General features: G+C 36.1%; 1 protein-coding gene across 1 annotated transcript in view; it reads left to right on the top strand.

Moving 5' to 3' along the window:
• Window positions 1-14,900, top strand: part of LOC150106780 (phosphatidylinositol 4-kinase type 2-alpha-like) — a 148,888-nt gene that overhangs the window by 19,016 nt on the left and 114,972 nt on the right. Inside the window, exon 2 of the mRNA XM_090393316.1 lies at window positions 1,891-2,091. Coding sequence (XP_090249442.1) covers window positions 1,891-2,091 — 201 coding nt within the window. The remainder of the gene's footprint in view (window positions 1-1,890; window positions 2,092-14,900) is intronic.

The following is a 14,900-nucleotide window of genomic DNA, read 5'->3' as shown; positions in this document are numbered from 1 at the left end:
CCAGTTGACCAATCTAACATCCAGACCCATGTGCTGCAACTTAAATATCAGCTTATCATGTGGCACCCTGTCAAATGCCTTCGCCAAGTCTAAGAAAATTGCAGTATATGCCTTTCCCTCATCTAATGTTCTTGTAACTTTATTATAAAAGGCTAGCATATTGCTAAAACAAGAGCGTCCTTTCACAAATCCATGTTGATTCTCACAGATAACATTACCCTCATCTGCCCAATGCTGTACACGGTCCCTCACTACTTTCTCCAAGATCTTAACAACTACTGATGACACACAGACTGGCCTATAATTAGACACTTCCAGTCTGTTACCACCCTTATGCAATGGCACTATCTTACCTTCCTTCCATTCCCTGGGCACCTTTGCCAAAGCCAGACTTTCATTGAAAAGCCACGTTAAAGGTACTGTCAATTCCCTAGCACATTCTCTCAAAACTCGTGGCGAAATACCATCCAGTCCCACAGCTTTACTGACATCCAGAGTACTCAGTATCTGAAACACACTCTCCTCCTGTACCTCCAGACCTCGTACCAGTCCTATCCCTCTAGAATTAAAACTGACTCCTCTAGGATGAAATACTCCAATAAAGTGTTCATTGAACAATTCCACTATGTCCTCTGCATCAGTCACTCTATTCCCATTTTTATCCCACAATATCATTCTTCCACAGTCATTTCTCCTCCTACTGGCCACATAGCTAAAAAATTCCCTAGGATTTTCTTTGGATCTTAGGGCCAATCTCCTCTCATATTCCAGTTTCGCTTTCCTTACCACACTAGTCACTCTTCTGGCCTGTGTCTTATATTCCTCATGCATCTCTTCACCTATCTCCTTATATCTCTTCCATAGCCTCTTTTTCGCATGCAATTCCTGTTTAATATTGTTTGTCATCCACTTTACTCCAAATTGCGTCCTCTTCTTCACTCGTGGTATACAACTTACCATTGCTGATAACAAATATTCTTTCACAATTTCCCACGCACTGGTGATATCCCGGCCTTCCAATTCCTCTCTCCATGAAACTTCCCGAAGTTGATATCTAAGACTATTATAATCACCTGCCTTATAATTCCACATAAGTTCCCGTCTCTTTGATACTCCTGCATGTCTATTCATTTTCCAAGTCAACACCATATGGTCACTCTCTCCAACTGGTGGGAGAGACGTCAACTCAGTTATTATCAACTCTTCTGTGCTATAACCAAATCCAAAATTTTTGAACCTCTTGTTCCCTCTGTGACATGTTGCCTAAGACATTTGTCCCTCAAGAATTCTAGAAATTCCATTCCCCTATTGCTACATGCATCTTCCTCTCTCCAATTTATACTACTGAAGTTAAAATCTCCTATAACAATCATTCTTCTTGCACTTGCCAAACTTAGCTGTCTAAACATCTCCTGGTCCCCATCCTCTGTGCTCCTGGGTCTGTAGCAACACCCCACTAAATATCCTGTCTTGCCTACCTCTACCTCACACCATATGCTCTCAAAATCATTTGTCTCACTTCCTTCCAAATTCTCCACTCTTAGAGGACATAGGTCATCACTTATCATAAGCAGTACCCTACCACCACGCTTTCCCCTCCTATCCTGACGAAAAATGCTATACCCAGAGACTTCTATTCCTGTTGTTATATCCCCTTCTGTCAACCACGTCTCAGTGATCGCAATAATTTTTGGCCAGGCTGATGCTATCTGCGCCACCAATTCCTCTCCCTTATTCAGTTACAAACGGGTGTACTGGTTAAAGTATTTCAGTATATTTTGTTTATAATAAATGAATGAAACTCGAGTAATTAATTTTGTTGATCTTGAAGTTATTATTTTTTTTTTTAAAGTTATTATAGTTGATTTAATTTATTTTATTTTTTTAAAGAGAACAATTGGTGTGTTTAAGCCTAAAGATGAAGAGCCATATGGTAATCTGAATCCAAAATGGACTAAGTGGATGCATAAACTGTGCTGCCCATGTTGTTTTGGTAGGAGTTGCTTAGTTCCTAATCAAGGTTATCTTTCTGAGTCAGGTGCGTCCCTTGTTGACCAGAAACTTCAGTTAAATATTGTCCCAAAGACAAAGGTATTTCTTGCTTTTAGAATAATCCTTAAAAATTATTAGAATGATTTTTTTTATTACTAAATATATGAAGAGCCAAAGGCTTCAATTCGGTGACATATAACTTGCTTAAGTTAAGGGATATTACATCCCATATTGTTTCTTAGCTGAATAAGAAACTCAAAAGAGTTTCATGCCGAATATAGAAATTATATAAAGTTCGGCGATTCCAAGCATAAGCAAATACCTGGATAGCAGCAACTGACCCTTAAGGTAGTGCAAGCTGAGGCAACTCATAGCAAAGGTGGAGCAAGCTCTGATTACTATTCTTGATATTTACCCATAATGTAAACTTAGCTCCTAGGATCTGTATTGCTGTTCTACATTATGACCAGACCGGTTTCAACCTTATGTATAGGTGAAGCGGGCTCTAAAAATAAGACGATCCCGAAAGATCGCCCAACTCAGCGTTGTTCCACTCGATGACAGGCTCACCCCATCACCGAGAAGAACTTCCCAGCATTGGCTCTACCCAGTGGCAGGCTCACCCCACCAACAAGCAGAGCCATAATCTCAGCGATGGCCCCACTCAGAGACGGGAAATAATGTACCTCCAAGTGGAGCCTCTCAAAGCCAGATCCGCCCCGCACCGGTTTCAACCTTTATTGAGGTCTCATCAGTGAGTAGGTAGACCTAATTAATACCAAGTTTGTAGTGAACAGAACTTACATCCCTTCTATGAGAATTGCCAAGTGGTGTCCTAATAAATTACTAAATATATGAAGAGCCGAAGGCTTCAATTCGGCAATATATAACTTGTTTAAGTTAAGGGATATTATATCCCATATTGTTTCTTAGCCAAATAAGAAACTCGAAAGAGTTTCATGCCGAATATAGAAATTATATAAAGTTCGGCGATTCCAAGCGTAAGCAAATACCTGGATAGCAGCAACTGACCCTTATTTTTTTTATTATTTTTTTTTAATTTTTTGACAGCTGTCAACAAATCTTCACACCACCTATCCAAGAATTTAAATTTTGAACTTAATAAATTGTAAGTATATACAGACAAAAGTATTATACAGTAGGTCAGTGGTGCTGAATGTTATTTGCTTAATCAGCATTTATAGGTTTTGTAACACTTTTATTGATTCAGATTAAAAATTCTAAACAAATATATTAAAAATAGGCATGTTCTGAGAAATGAACCTGTTCATTTGTTCTTATTGGGATTAATGTTTGCAAATGTATGCAAGATATCTTTATTTCTTCTTCTTCTTCTGAGCTGTTTTTATGACCATTTTTGGTTATAGGTTCCCCCCATTTATCATTATCTTTCTCTGTTGAAGGCTTCTTGATGCTTATATTCTCCAGTCATCTCCACTAGGTCATCCTTTATTCTTCTCTGTCTGGTTATCCACTCATTTGTCTTCCTTCATATGGGTGCCACTAGGTAATTATCTTTTTTCATCAGTCACTTTTCATCTTATCCACCTCCATTTTAATTTTGAACTCTCTTCCCTTATATTTCAATGCTTGTTTTTTTTTTATATTCTTCATTCTTTGTTTTGCATTGTAGTCTGATGTTTAGCATTGCTCTCCATTTTATACTCAGTTTTCTCATTCTGTCCAGTATTTGTTTTGTTTTTGTCAGTGTGTCTGATCCATTTGTTAGCTCTATTTTCACATTTTATTTTACCACAAGTATTTTTTTTAATTTGCCAAAAGCAAGCCAGGCGAGCTGAATTTTTCTTTTTATTTCTTCATATGTACATCTTTTTCTTAATGTAAAAGTTTTTCTAGGGTGTGTATGTGTGTGCACGCACACGCGCGCGCGCGCGCGCGCGCACACACACACACACACACACACACACACACACACACACACACACACACACACACACACACACACACACATTCTTCACTTGTTCTACAGTAGCAAACAAATTAATCCAATCTTTAGGTTTATAAAGTTCATAAAGGTCGAAACTAGTCTGGGTTAAGTGGCCCTTCCCTTAATGCATAACATTAGACATATCTGCAAGGAGATGTGTTTTGCATTATGGGAGATACTGAGATAGGAGTGATGTTAGCTTGCTCCACCTTTGCAAGAAGTTGCCCTGGTGTTGTACCACCTACCCCAGCCCTGAAGATACTTTCAGGTGCAAACTTTGTTTGCTCACACTTGGATAAAGGATTAAACTAAATTTATTAATTCTGTGGTATGTTTGGAGTGCGTGGTCAGAAAGGTTGGTTTTCCCAAAATGGAGGTATTTAATGTGTCGTTTGTGTTTGTCTTGTCTGATTGGGATAGTTCGCCCTGTTTCCCCTATGTATGGTATGTTACATGTGCATTGTATTTTGTATACCCCTGGGTGGGCTAGGTGTGGAAGAGGATCTTTAGAAGAACTGAGTAGGTGTCTTAACTTGTTTGGGGGTTTAAAGGTGGTTTTAATGTTGTATTTGCATAGTGTTCTGTCTAATTTTTCAGAAATGCCTCTAACATAAGGAATGGCAATAGCATTCCTAAAATCTTTTTTGTTCTTACTGATATCTTTATGGAGGATTTTGTGAATATTTTTTTTCCTGTATCCATTTTTTATAAATGTTTGGTTGATGATCTTGTATTCCAGGTTTAGAACTTGTTCATTAGAACAAATTATTAGAGCTCTGTGTTTAAGGGTGCTTATGACACCTAATTTTTGTGTTGGGTGGTGATAAGAATTTTTATGTATATATTGGCCTGTGTGTGAAAGAGAGTTGTTTTTTTTCCATTTTAGTGGTGAATTGGATACGTTTGTATTGTTTGTTTAGGTGACTAAGGAATGTATTTAGAGCTTCATGGCCGTGGGGCCAAATGGCGAAAATATCGTCGATGTATCTGAGCCAAATTTTGGGCTTTAGACATGTTGTCTCTAGTGCACGTTGCTCAAAGTCTTCCATATAAAAGTTAGCTATTGGTGGGGAAAGCGGTGAGCCCATGGCTTACCTTCTTTTTGAAGGTAAAAATTGTTTTGCCACATGAAATATCCGGAGCAGAGTACATGGGCAAAGAGGGCCATGATGTCGTGTGGAAATATGTTCTGTACAAGCAAGATAGTTCATTGATTGGGACATTGGTGAAAAGGGAAGTTATGTCAAAGCTGACTAATAAATCTTGGTCGTTGAGTGTAATGTTTTTAATTTTATTAATGAAATGTGTATTTTTTATGTAGGAAGGGGACTGACCTACCAATTCCTTGAGTGCGGACGCTAATTTTTTGGCTAAGTGATAATTTGGACTGTCACTTCTTTCAACAATTGGACGTAATGGCGTGCCTGGTTTGTGTATTTTTGGCAGGCCATAAATTCTGGGCGCACAGGCATAATGAAGTATTAATTTTTTTGTTGTTTCTTCGGGCCATGTGTGGATGGATTTGATTAATTCAGTTGTTTTCTTTTTGTTACGTTTTGTGGGGTTGTAGTTTACCATTTGGTAGGTGTTGTGGTCCGATATCAAATGGTTCATTTTTTCAGTGTATGTTATATGGTCTAAAAGGACAGTGGCATTGCCTTTATATGCTTTCGTGATTATAATGTCTTGGTTATTTTTTAAGGATTTGAGGGCTAGATTTTCGGTTTTGTTTAAGTTGGTGCTTAATTTTTTGTTTGAATTTAGTATACATGATGTTTCAAACCTTTCGTAGTTCAAACCTTTCTTTAGCAGTGAGAGTTCACCTTGGGTGAGATTGTGGTTTGATTGGTTGATAACTAAGCTGTGGTCTGATGGTGGTTGGTTGCTCCTAACTTCGTTTGTGGGCGATTGGCTGCTGCTTATGATGTCTGTTTGTGATTGGCTATTCCTTTCGTTATGGCATCCTGATGGTCTTGTGCTTTTCTGTTGTTGTAGGGCTTGAAATTTCTTTATTAATTTTTCTTTGTTTTTCAGTAATGAGTGCTTGGCCAAGTTGTCTGTGATCCTGTCTAAAATCTCCCAAATTTCTGGAATAACGTAGTCAGATAGCTCAAATTTAAGTTGTAGAACTTTAGCTTGGATGGATACTAGGTTTTTACGTGCCTCGTGGATTTGTTCTCGTAACAAGGCTTTTTCCAACCGGGCATAAATACAGAGCGCTTTGGCAGATTTAAACTTCTTTTTTAGTTTAATGCAGTTGGGTATTACGTTGCTGTCTCTACATCGTTTCAAAAAGGCTAGTCGATTTGTTAACAAGGAAACACGCATCTTTAGCTTACCGTAGAGGCCGCACTGCTTGTGGGTCACATCTCCATGGATTATGATGTTTTCTTTTAAGGTTACACGGTGATCAGCATTCATATTTATAAATTTAGGGACACAGAAACACACATGTTGAACCGATTATTTTATTAATTACTAATAAAATGAAACTTGACGTTTCAACCCCTGTATCGAGGTCATCATCGGAAGGATACAAATGTATAAGGAACCAAGCTACATGCTCTAGCCCTATATACTGGTAAACTAAATCTACATAGTTAATTAATCCTTTTTCCTAGTCTGACCTCTAGTGATAAAAAAAAAATTTTTTAAAAAAAAATATATATATATATATATATATATAAATACAACTACAATAAACTGCTAAAGTCCTCATGTAATAATATTCTTCTAGATTTGTACAGTTCTGATTGTTATAATATGATTTCTTTCAGTTGCTGTTGAATGTTACAAACACTTCACCAGGTTATCTTCTTGTAGTGGGATTTTTCTATGGCTAGTTTAGATTGTTATACAGGTTGTAGATGGGTCCTCCACAATCTTGAAATGGTTAGGCCATCATATTTGTTGAGATTTGGGTTGTGTTTGAGCATTTCACATTTTGAAACTATATAGAGACATCAACGTAATACCCTACAGCATTAAACTAAAGAAGAAGTTTAAATCAGCCAAATCACTCCGTATTTATGCCTGGTTGGAAAAAGCCTTGTTACGAGAACAAATCCACGAGGCACGTAAAAACCTAGCATCCACCCAAGCCAAAGTTCTACAACTTAAATTAGAGCTATCTGACTATGTTATTCCAGAAATTTGGGAGATTTTAGACAGGATCACAGACGACTCGGCCAAGCACTCATTATTGAAAAACAAAGAAAAATTAATAATGAAATTTCAAGCCCTACAACAACAACAACAGAAAAGCACAAAACCATTAGGATGCCATAACAAAAGGAACAGCCAATCACAAACTGACATCATAAGGAACAGCCAATCGCCCGCAAACTTTGTTTGCGGGCGATTGGCTGTTCCTTATTACCGATGTTACTACCATCGGACCACAGGTTGGTTATCAACCAATCAAACCACAATCTCACTCAAGGTGAAGACTGTGGTTTTGCAGTAAGTACTCTTACTGCTAAAGAAAGTTTGAACTACGCCATTGCTCTGAGGTCAGTGAACATACTTGATATCGTGTATCATGTCAAGAGAGGTTTAAGATCCCTCGCCACCAATTTGACTGATAAAATACGAATGGAAACATCGTGTATACTAAATTCAAACAAAAAACTAAGCACCAACTTAAACAAAACCAAAAATCTAGCCCTCAAATCCTTAAAAAATAACCAAGACATTATAATCACGAAAGCATATAAAGGCAATGCCACTGTCCTTTTAGACCATACAACATACATTGAAAAAATGAACCATTTGATATCGGACCACAACACCTACCAAATGGTAAACTACAACCCCACAAAACGTAACAAAAAGAAAACAACTGAATTAATCAAATCCATCCACACATGGCCCGAAGAAACAACAAAAAAATTAATACTTCATTATGCCTGTGCTCCCAGAATTTATGGCCTGCCAAAAATACACAAACCAGGCATGTCACTACGTCCAATTGTTGAAGGAATTGACAGCTCAAATTATCACTTAGCCAAAAAATTAGCAGCCACACTCAAGGAATTGTTAGGTCAGTCCCCTTCCTATATAAAAAAATACACAACATTTCATTAATAAAATTAAAAACATTACACTCAACGACCAAGATTTATTAGTCAGCTTTGACATAACTTCCCTTTTCACCAATGTACCAATCAATGAACTATCTTGCTTGTACAGAACATATTTCCACATGACATCATGGCCCTCTTTGCCCATGTACTCTGCTCCGGATATTTCTTGTGGCAAAACAATTTTTACCTTCAAAAAGAAGGTAAGCCACGGGCTCACCGCTTTCCCCACCAATAGCTAACTTTTATATGGAAGACTTTGAGCAACGTGCACTAGAGACAGCATGTCTAAAGCCCAAAATTTGGCTCAGATACATCGATGATATTTTTGCCATTTGGCTCCATGGCCATGAAGCTCTAAATACATTCCTTAGTCACCTAAACAAACAACTCAAATGTATCCAATTCGCCACTGAAATGGGCAAAAACACCTCTCTTCCTTTCCTAGACACACTTGTCACACGTCTTCTCTCTGTCTGTCTCTCCTTCTCAGTTTACCGCAAACCTACACACATAGGCCAATACATACACAAAAATTCTTACCACCACCCAACACAAAAACTAGATGTCATAAGCACCCTTAAACACAGAGCTCTAATAATTTGTTCTAATGAACAAGCTCTAAACCAGGAATACAAGATCATCAACCAAACATTTATAAAAAAAAATGGATACAGTAAAAAAAACTATTCACAAGATCCTCCATAAAGATATCAGTAAGAATAAAAAATATTTCAGGAATACTATTGCCATTCCTTATGTTAGAGGCATTTCTGAAAAATTAGACAGAACACTATGCAAATACAACATTAAAACCACCTTTAAACCTCCAAACAAGTTAAGATACCTTCTTCTAAAGATCTTCTTCCACACCTAGCCCACCCAGGGGTATACAAAATACAATGCACACGTAACATACCATACATAGGGGAAACAGGCTGAACTATCCCAATCAGACAAGACAAACACAAACGACACATTAAATACCTTCATTTTGGGAAAACCGGCCTTTCTGACTACGCATCCAAACATACCACAGAATTGATTCGAAAAATACCAAGTCCCTACACCGCACCAAAACCTGGTTTGAGAGAAAATTTAAACTCATGTGAAATGCTCAAACACAACCCAAATCTCAACAAAAATGATGGCCTAACCATTTCAAGAATGTGGAGGACCCATCTACAACCTAAACTAGCAATAGAAAAATCCCACTACAAGAAGATAACCTGGTGAAGTGTTTGTAACATTCAACAGCAACTGAAAGAAATCATATTATAACAATCAGAACTGTACAAATCCAGAAGAATATTAATACATGAGGACTTTAGCAGTTTATTGTAGTTGTATTTATATATATATATATATATATATATATATATATATATTTTATTATTATTTTTTTTTTAAATTTATTATTATTATTATTATTTTTTATCACTAGAGGTCAGACTAGGAAAAAGGATTAACTAACTACGTAGATTTAGTTTACCGGTATACAGGGCTATAGCATGTAGCTTGGTTCCTTATACACTTGTATCCTTCTGATGATGACCTCAATACAGGAGTCGAAAGGTCAAGTTTTATTTTATTAGTAATTAATAAAATAATCTGTTCAACACGTGTGTTTTTGTGCCCCTAAATTTATAAATATAAATTCATAAGAGAAACTTATAATTCAGACTCACTTAACACCCAAGAAGTTAAAGACTGCTTTATAAAAGAATTCACAAAATCCCTTAACAAGTCTGACACCACAACTCACATAGAAAATAGAAACCAATTGATGAAATTAACATGAACTGGGAAATATTCAAGAATAGCATCAATGAAGCAGCCAAAAATACACTCCCACAATTAAAAAGGAAAAGGAATAAATCTTGAATGAATGAAAAAATAATGACATTGATGGAACAAAGAAAAAAGTTAAAGAACAAACCTGAATATAAAAGCATGAATAAAGAAATAAAAAAAGAATGCAGGAAAGCCAAAGAGGAATGGATTAAATATAAATGTATAGATATAGAAAACACAGAAGCAGAGAAATGCATGAAAAGATCAGAGAAATGACAAGCAGGACAAATACAGCAAACTATGCAAGTGTCATTAGAGACTCAAGAGACCATATTCTAATGGATAAAAAAGAAATCATGGTAAAATAGATAACATCTTGGCAGAATGGTTGATAGCTCTTGATGAAGGAGGACTGAAATTTCTAACAATATTGTGCAATAAAATATACGAGACTGGATTTCTACCCAAAGATATTAATCACTCAATTTTCGTTCCAATTCCCAAAAAAACAAAAGCTACAAGATGTGAAGAGTTCAGGACAATCAGCCTCATCAGTCAAGTATCAAAAGTCTTCCTATACATTATTCTTGAAAGAAATAAAAGAAAAATAAACATAGAAATAAATGATACACAAAGTGGCTTCAAGGAAAATGTAGGTACAAGCGAAAGTATTTTCAATGTCAAGAACCATCATAGTAAGATATCTAGAAAAACAAAAATATGTGTATCCTCTTTATAGATTATAAAAAGGCATTTGACAATGTCAACATGAACAATTAATTGAAATCCTTTCAAAAATAGGCATGGATGGAAAAGACATTAGGCTATTAACTAATCTGGAACAGACTGCCTCTTTGAGAATAAATAGAGAGACCTCAGAAGAATCCCCAGTTCAGAAAGGTGTGAGACAAGGCTGTGTCTTTTCTCCGATTCTCTTTAACCTGTACACAGAAGAAATATTTAATAAAATTAGTAACCTCAAAGGAATCACTGTAGGGGACAGAAATATTAATAACCTAAGATATGCAGATGGCATGGTTCTTCTAGCTGAAAACAAATATGACCTCAAAACTCTTATAGATGAAACCCTCAAGTATAGCGAACAGTTTGGCCTCAGTTTCAACTTTAAAAAGACAAAAATCATGATAATTTCAAGAGAAAAGAAAATACCAAAAATATGCATCAATATAAAAGGAAATAAATTAGAACAGGTGCAAAAATACATATACCGCAGACACTTGATCACAGCAAATGGCAGGACAGAAGATGAAATTAGAAAAAGAATTGAAATTGCAAGGTCAACTTTCAACAGGATGAAAAATCTACTAACATCTAGAGAATTAAATCTGAAAACAAGACTAAGAATCTCCAAATGTTACATATGGTCTACATTATTATATGGAGTAGAGACATGGACACTCTCCAGTCTGAGTGTGAGAAAACTGGAGGCCTTTGAAATGTGGATGCTGCGAAGAATTATGAGAATATCATGAAAAGACAAATGAAGAGGTACTAGAGATGGCAGGTGTAAACAGGAGCCTGATGAAAGAAATTAAAAAGAGAAAAGTCGGATATTTTGGACATATTCTGAGACATAACTGCCTACAAAGGACACTTCTCGAAGAAACTGTTGAGGGAAAGAGGAAGACAAAGACTGGAGTGGATGAAAAATATAGAAGACTGGACCTATCTCTCATATGAGGAATGCATCAGAGAGGCACAGAATAGGACATGGTGAGACACATGGTAGCCAATCTCCTGGAGGGAGAAGACACCTGACAGGACATTTAATATCAGCAAGCTACTCTGATCTCCATTTGTGTTTTTCTAGAAAAAGGTAAGCAATGTAAAGCTAGGTAAAGGTAAGCAAGGTTTCAGCATCATTTATGGCTCTAAGAAATAATATTAATCCTCTCTTAAAGGGTGCTTCTGATTTCTCACTTCTGAAGTCTCCATTAAGAGGGTTAAAGATTTTTGGTGCAGGAATGTGAATGGTGCTGAAAAGTAGATCATCCTGCCTGAGGGCAGTGCTGTCATTAAGACTAATCTAGTGTTTATTTCTATGTAAGAAGATAAGTATACTACAAAGGTATATCTGCCTGAAGTTGAGGAGGATTAAGTTAGTTAATTGCAGTATGATTACAACTGAAAATTTTTTAATATTCTGTTGTGTAGACTATAATTTGCTAAGGACATTTCAGCTATAAATTCCATACTGAATTTTTGAGTCTACTAGTGCATAATATAGCGTATGTAAAAATTTATGAGATTCTATGCATTTAATGTTATTCATTCCATAAAACGTGTACGTTATATGGGTTGTAGCTCTTTGTATATGGTTTACTATTTTAAATTATGATGCACATGTTTGTGCAGAAGATACTAGAAGGTGTAGAATCTTCTGAATAGTTTTGCAACTGCAGTCATTTCTGGGGTTGTAGGAAGTGATATGATATTTAATTTGCAGGATTGCTTCTCTACTCTTTGGTTAAATAGAATAAATTTACTTTTCAGGATGTTTATTTTGATTTTGTTTTCACTGAACCATGTATGAGACTTAGTAAGTCAGATTCAATGTTATGCTTTATGGTTAGCATGTCGCTTGATGAGAAAAATGTTACTGGATCATCAGCAAAGCTAATTAGGTTCCCTTTCAATTCCATTAAACAGAGGTCATTGATATAGATCAAAAATAAAATAGATCCTAGAACTTGAGCCTTGAGGAGCTCAAGTTTTGATGAGTTGGTATTTGCTCAAGGTGCTGTTTTATGTAGACTGTTTGCCACCTGTTTTCTAAATAAGTTTGAAACTATAGATGATACTTCCCTCTAATTCTGAGTATGCAGTTTTTTTTACGTGTCGTGTTATCAATAGAATCCAATGCCTCCTATATGTCTATGAAAATAGCTGTTGTTTAGGCAAGCTTGTTCAATGTTGTGTTTTTTGAAGAATACTTACTGATTTTTAACTGAATAAGTTTATTGAATTTAAAAAAAAAAATGTCCTTTTTTTTCTCCTTTGTCATTGTGAGTTCAAAAATTTGAACAAAAAATGTTTGTTCAAAAATACAGACCAATCTGTATTCTGCCAGTTTTCACAACTGGCAGAATACAGGTTGGTCTGTAGTTTGTGTAATTGTTGATGTCGGCTTTTTTATAGATGAGTATAACAGTTGCATTTTTTTTAAGCTCTGTTATGAATTCACCAGGATTTGTTTATAATATGAAAGAGAAATCTTGGTTGGTATATAGTAAAAGTTTGTATCATTTTTACAGTTCCTCCATCATATCCTACAGCCTTTGGTATTTAATTGATTAAATACCAAAGACTATCTGTTTACTGTTAGTTGTAGTCCATGTTCCGCTATTTCTGACGGGAACATGGAGTTTACAGCCTACTTTCAAAGTTTGAGAGCCATTCATTTGATGATCTTCTGCAACATAGGCAATGCTGTTTGTAAAGATTGTGTTCATTTTATTTACTGTTGTTTTCAGATTAGTGTAACTGGGGAATATTTTCTATTAACTCTGCTCTCTCAGAAGTGAATCCAAGCATCTTCATTGCTTTCTTGGATCGTTGCCGGTTCACAAAAAAGCATCTGTGTTTCCAAGAATGACTGGATCAGGAGGAAAAAAGCAATAGTCTCTAGTTATTCTATATATTTTATTTCTGAGTGTGAGATGGTTTATGGTATCATATGCTGCAGTTAGGTCTATAAAGACTGCTCCTGTGGCTAGTTTTTGCTCATAGCCATTTTCTATATACTGAATGAGGTTGAGAATTTGATCTAATAAATGAGGTCTAAAACCAGCCTGCTCAGCAATAAGATGGGGATTGATTAGGAGTGGTAGTCCATTCAAAATTAATCATTCATAGAGTTTAAAGAGGTTGCTGAGTAGTGATATAGGTCTGTAATTTTTTGCTTTGGTTGGAGTTTTTCCTGGTTTCAGAAAGGCTACCACTTTAGCATGCCTCCAGATAGTTGGTATCCTTAGGGTTTTGAGGCACCTGTTGTATAGGTTTAATAACCTCTCTTTAGTCCTGGATCCAAAGTGTTGAATTTGTTCATTACAGATATCATCAAGGCCTGCAGATTTTCTAGATTTTAATAGGTTTATTGTAGCATTGAGTTCAGTGATCATGAAATCTGAGTTAATCATATTTTGTTCCTCTCTTGGGATTTTAAATATCTTATTTTTTAATTTATTATTGAAATTCTTCCTAACTCTGTTGATAAAGTTCCACCTTTCTGCTACTATGAGTCATGTCAAGGGCTTCTGTTTCTTTTTTCCATGAGGAACGCCTTTCCTCTGCCATCTCGGAGCATAATTTTTCTCCTGCACAGATAGTCTCCTCTGAGAAGGGGTTGGTGTTGTAAAGTTGTAAGCAATTAGCATACTGGGTTTGTATATTATTGGAAAGGCCTGGAATAGTTTGTGCAGCATCCTCAGGGGGATGTGTTTGGTGGAGATTTTCCTCAGTATTTTTATAAATCGGGGATAATCTTGAGGGTTTGGAGGGACTGGCCCAATTGGAGTGGTCAAGATTTTCCATGAAACCCTTCCAATTAGCTTTTTTGAAATTAAATCGTCACCTGTAAGGGACTGGGTTAGGCATAATGGCTGGGTTGAATTGAAGCATTATAGGTCTATGTTGAGTATGTGGAATGGGATTTAAAACCTTTTTAACACAAGTGTTGGATATTTTTGAGTTAACAAATATGAGATTAGGGTAATAGCCCTGCTTCCATCTGCCACTGTTGAAAGATGTAGGGAGTTTCGGATTATGTATCAGGTTTAGAGAGTTTTCAACAAGTTTTCCATCTTCATTGGACTTTATGTAACCCAAGTTAATACTATGGCTGTTAAAGTCACCTAATACAACATTAACCATGTGTGCATTATTATCGAGGAGGATGTTGGGGAAGGAGAAAGCTTCTTCTGATGGTTTATAAATTGAGATGGTTGAGATATTTTTAAATGTGATTGTAATAATCTCAATGTTTCTGTTGTTCATTGAGTTAATCGATGATGGAATTAAGTTTTCTTTAGTAAATATTGCAC

The sequence above is a fragment of the Typopeltis vanoorti genome, chromosome 5 (assembly GCF_054136105.1).
Source record: "Typopeltis vanoorti isolate ZY-2024b chromosome 5, IOZ_Tvanoo_1.0, whole genome shotgun sequence".
NCBI classification, from domain to species: Eukaryota; Metazoa; Arthropoda; class Arachnida; order Uropygi; family Thelyphonidae; genus Typopeltis; species Typopeltis vanoorti.
This window is presented reverse-complemented; position numbering and strand designations above follow the sequence as displayed.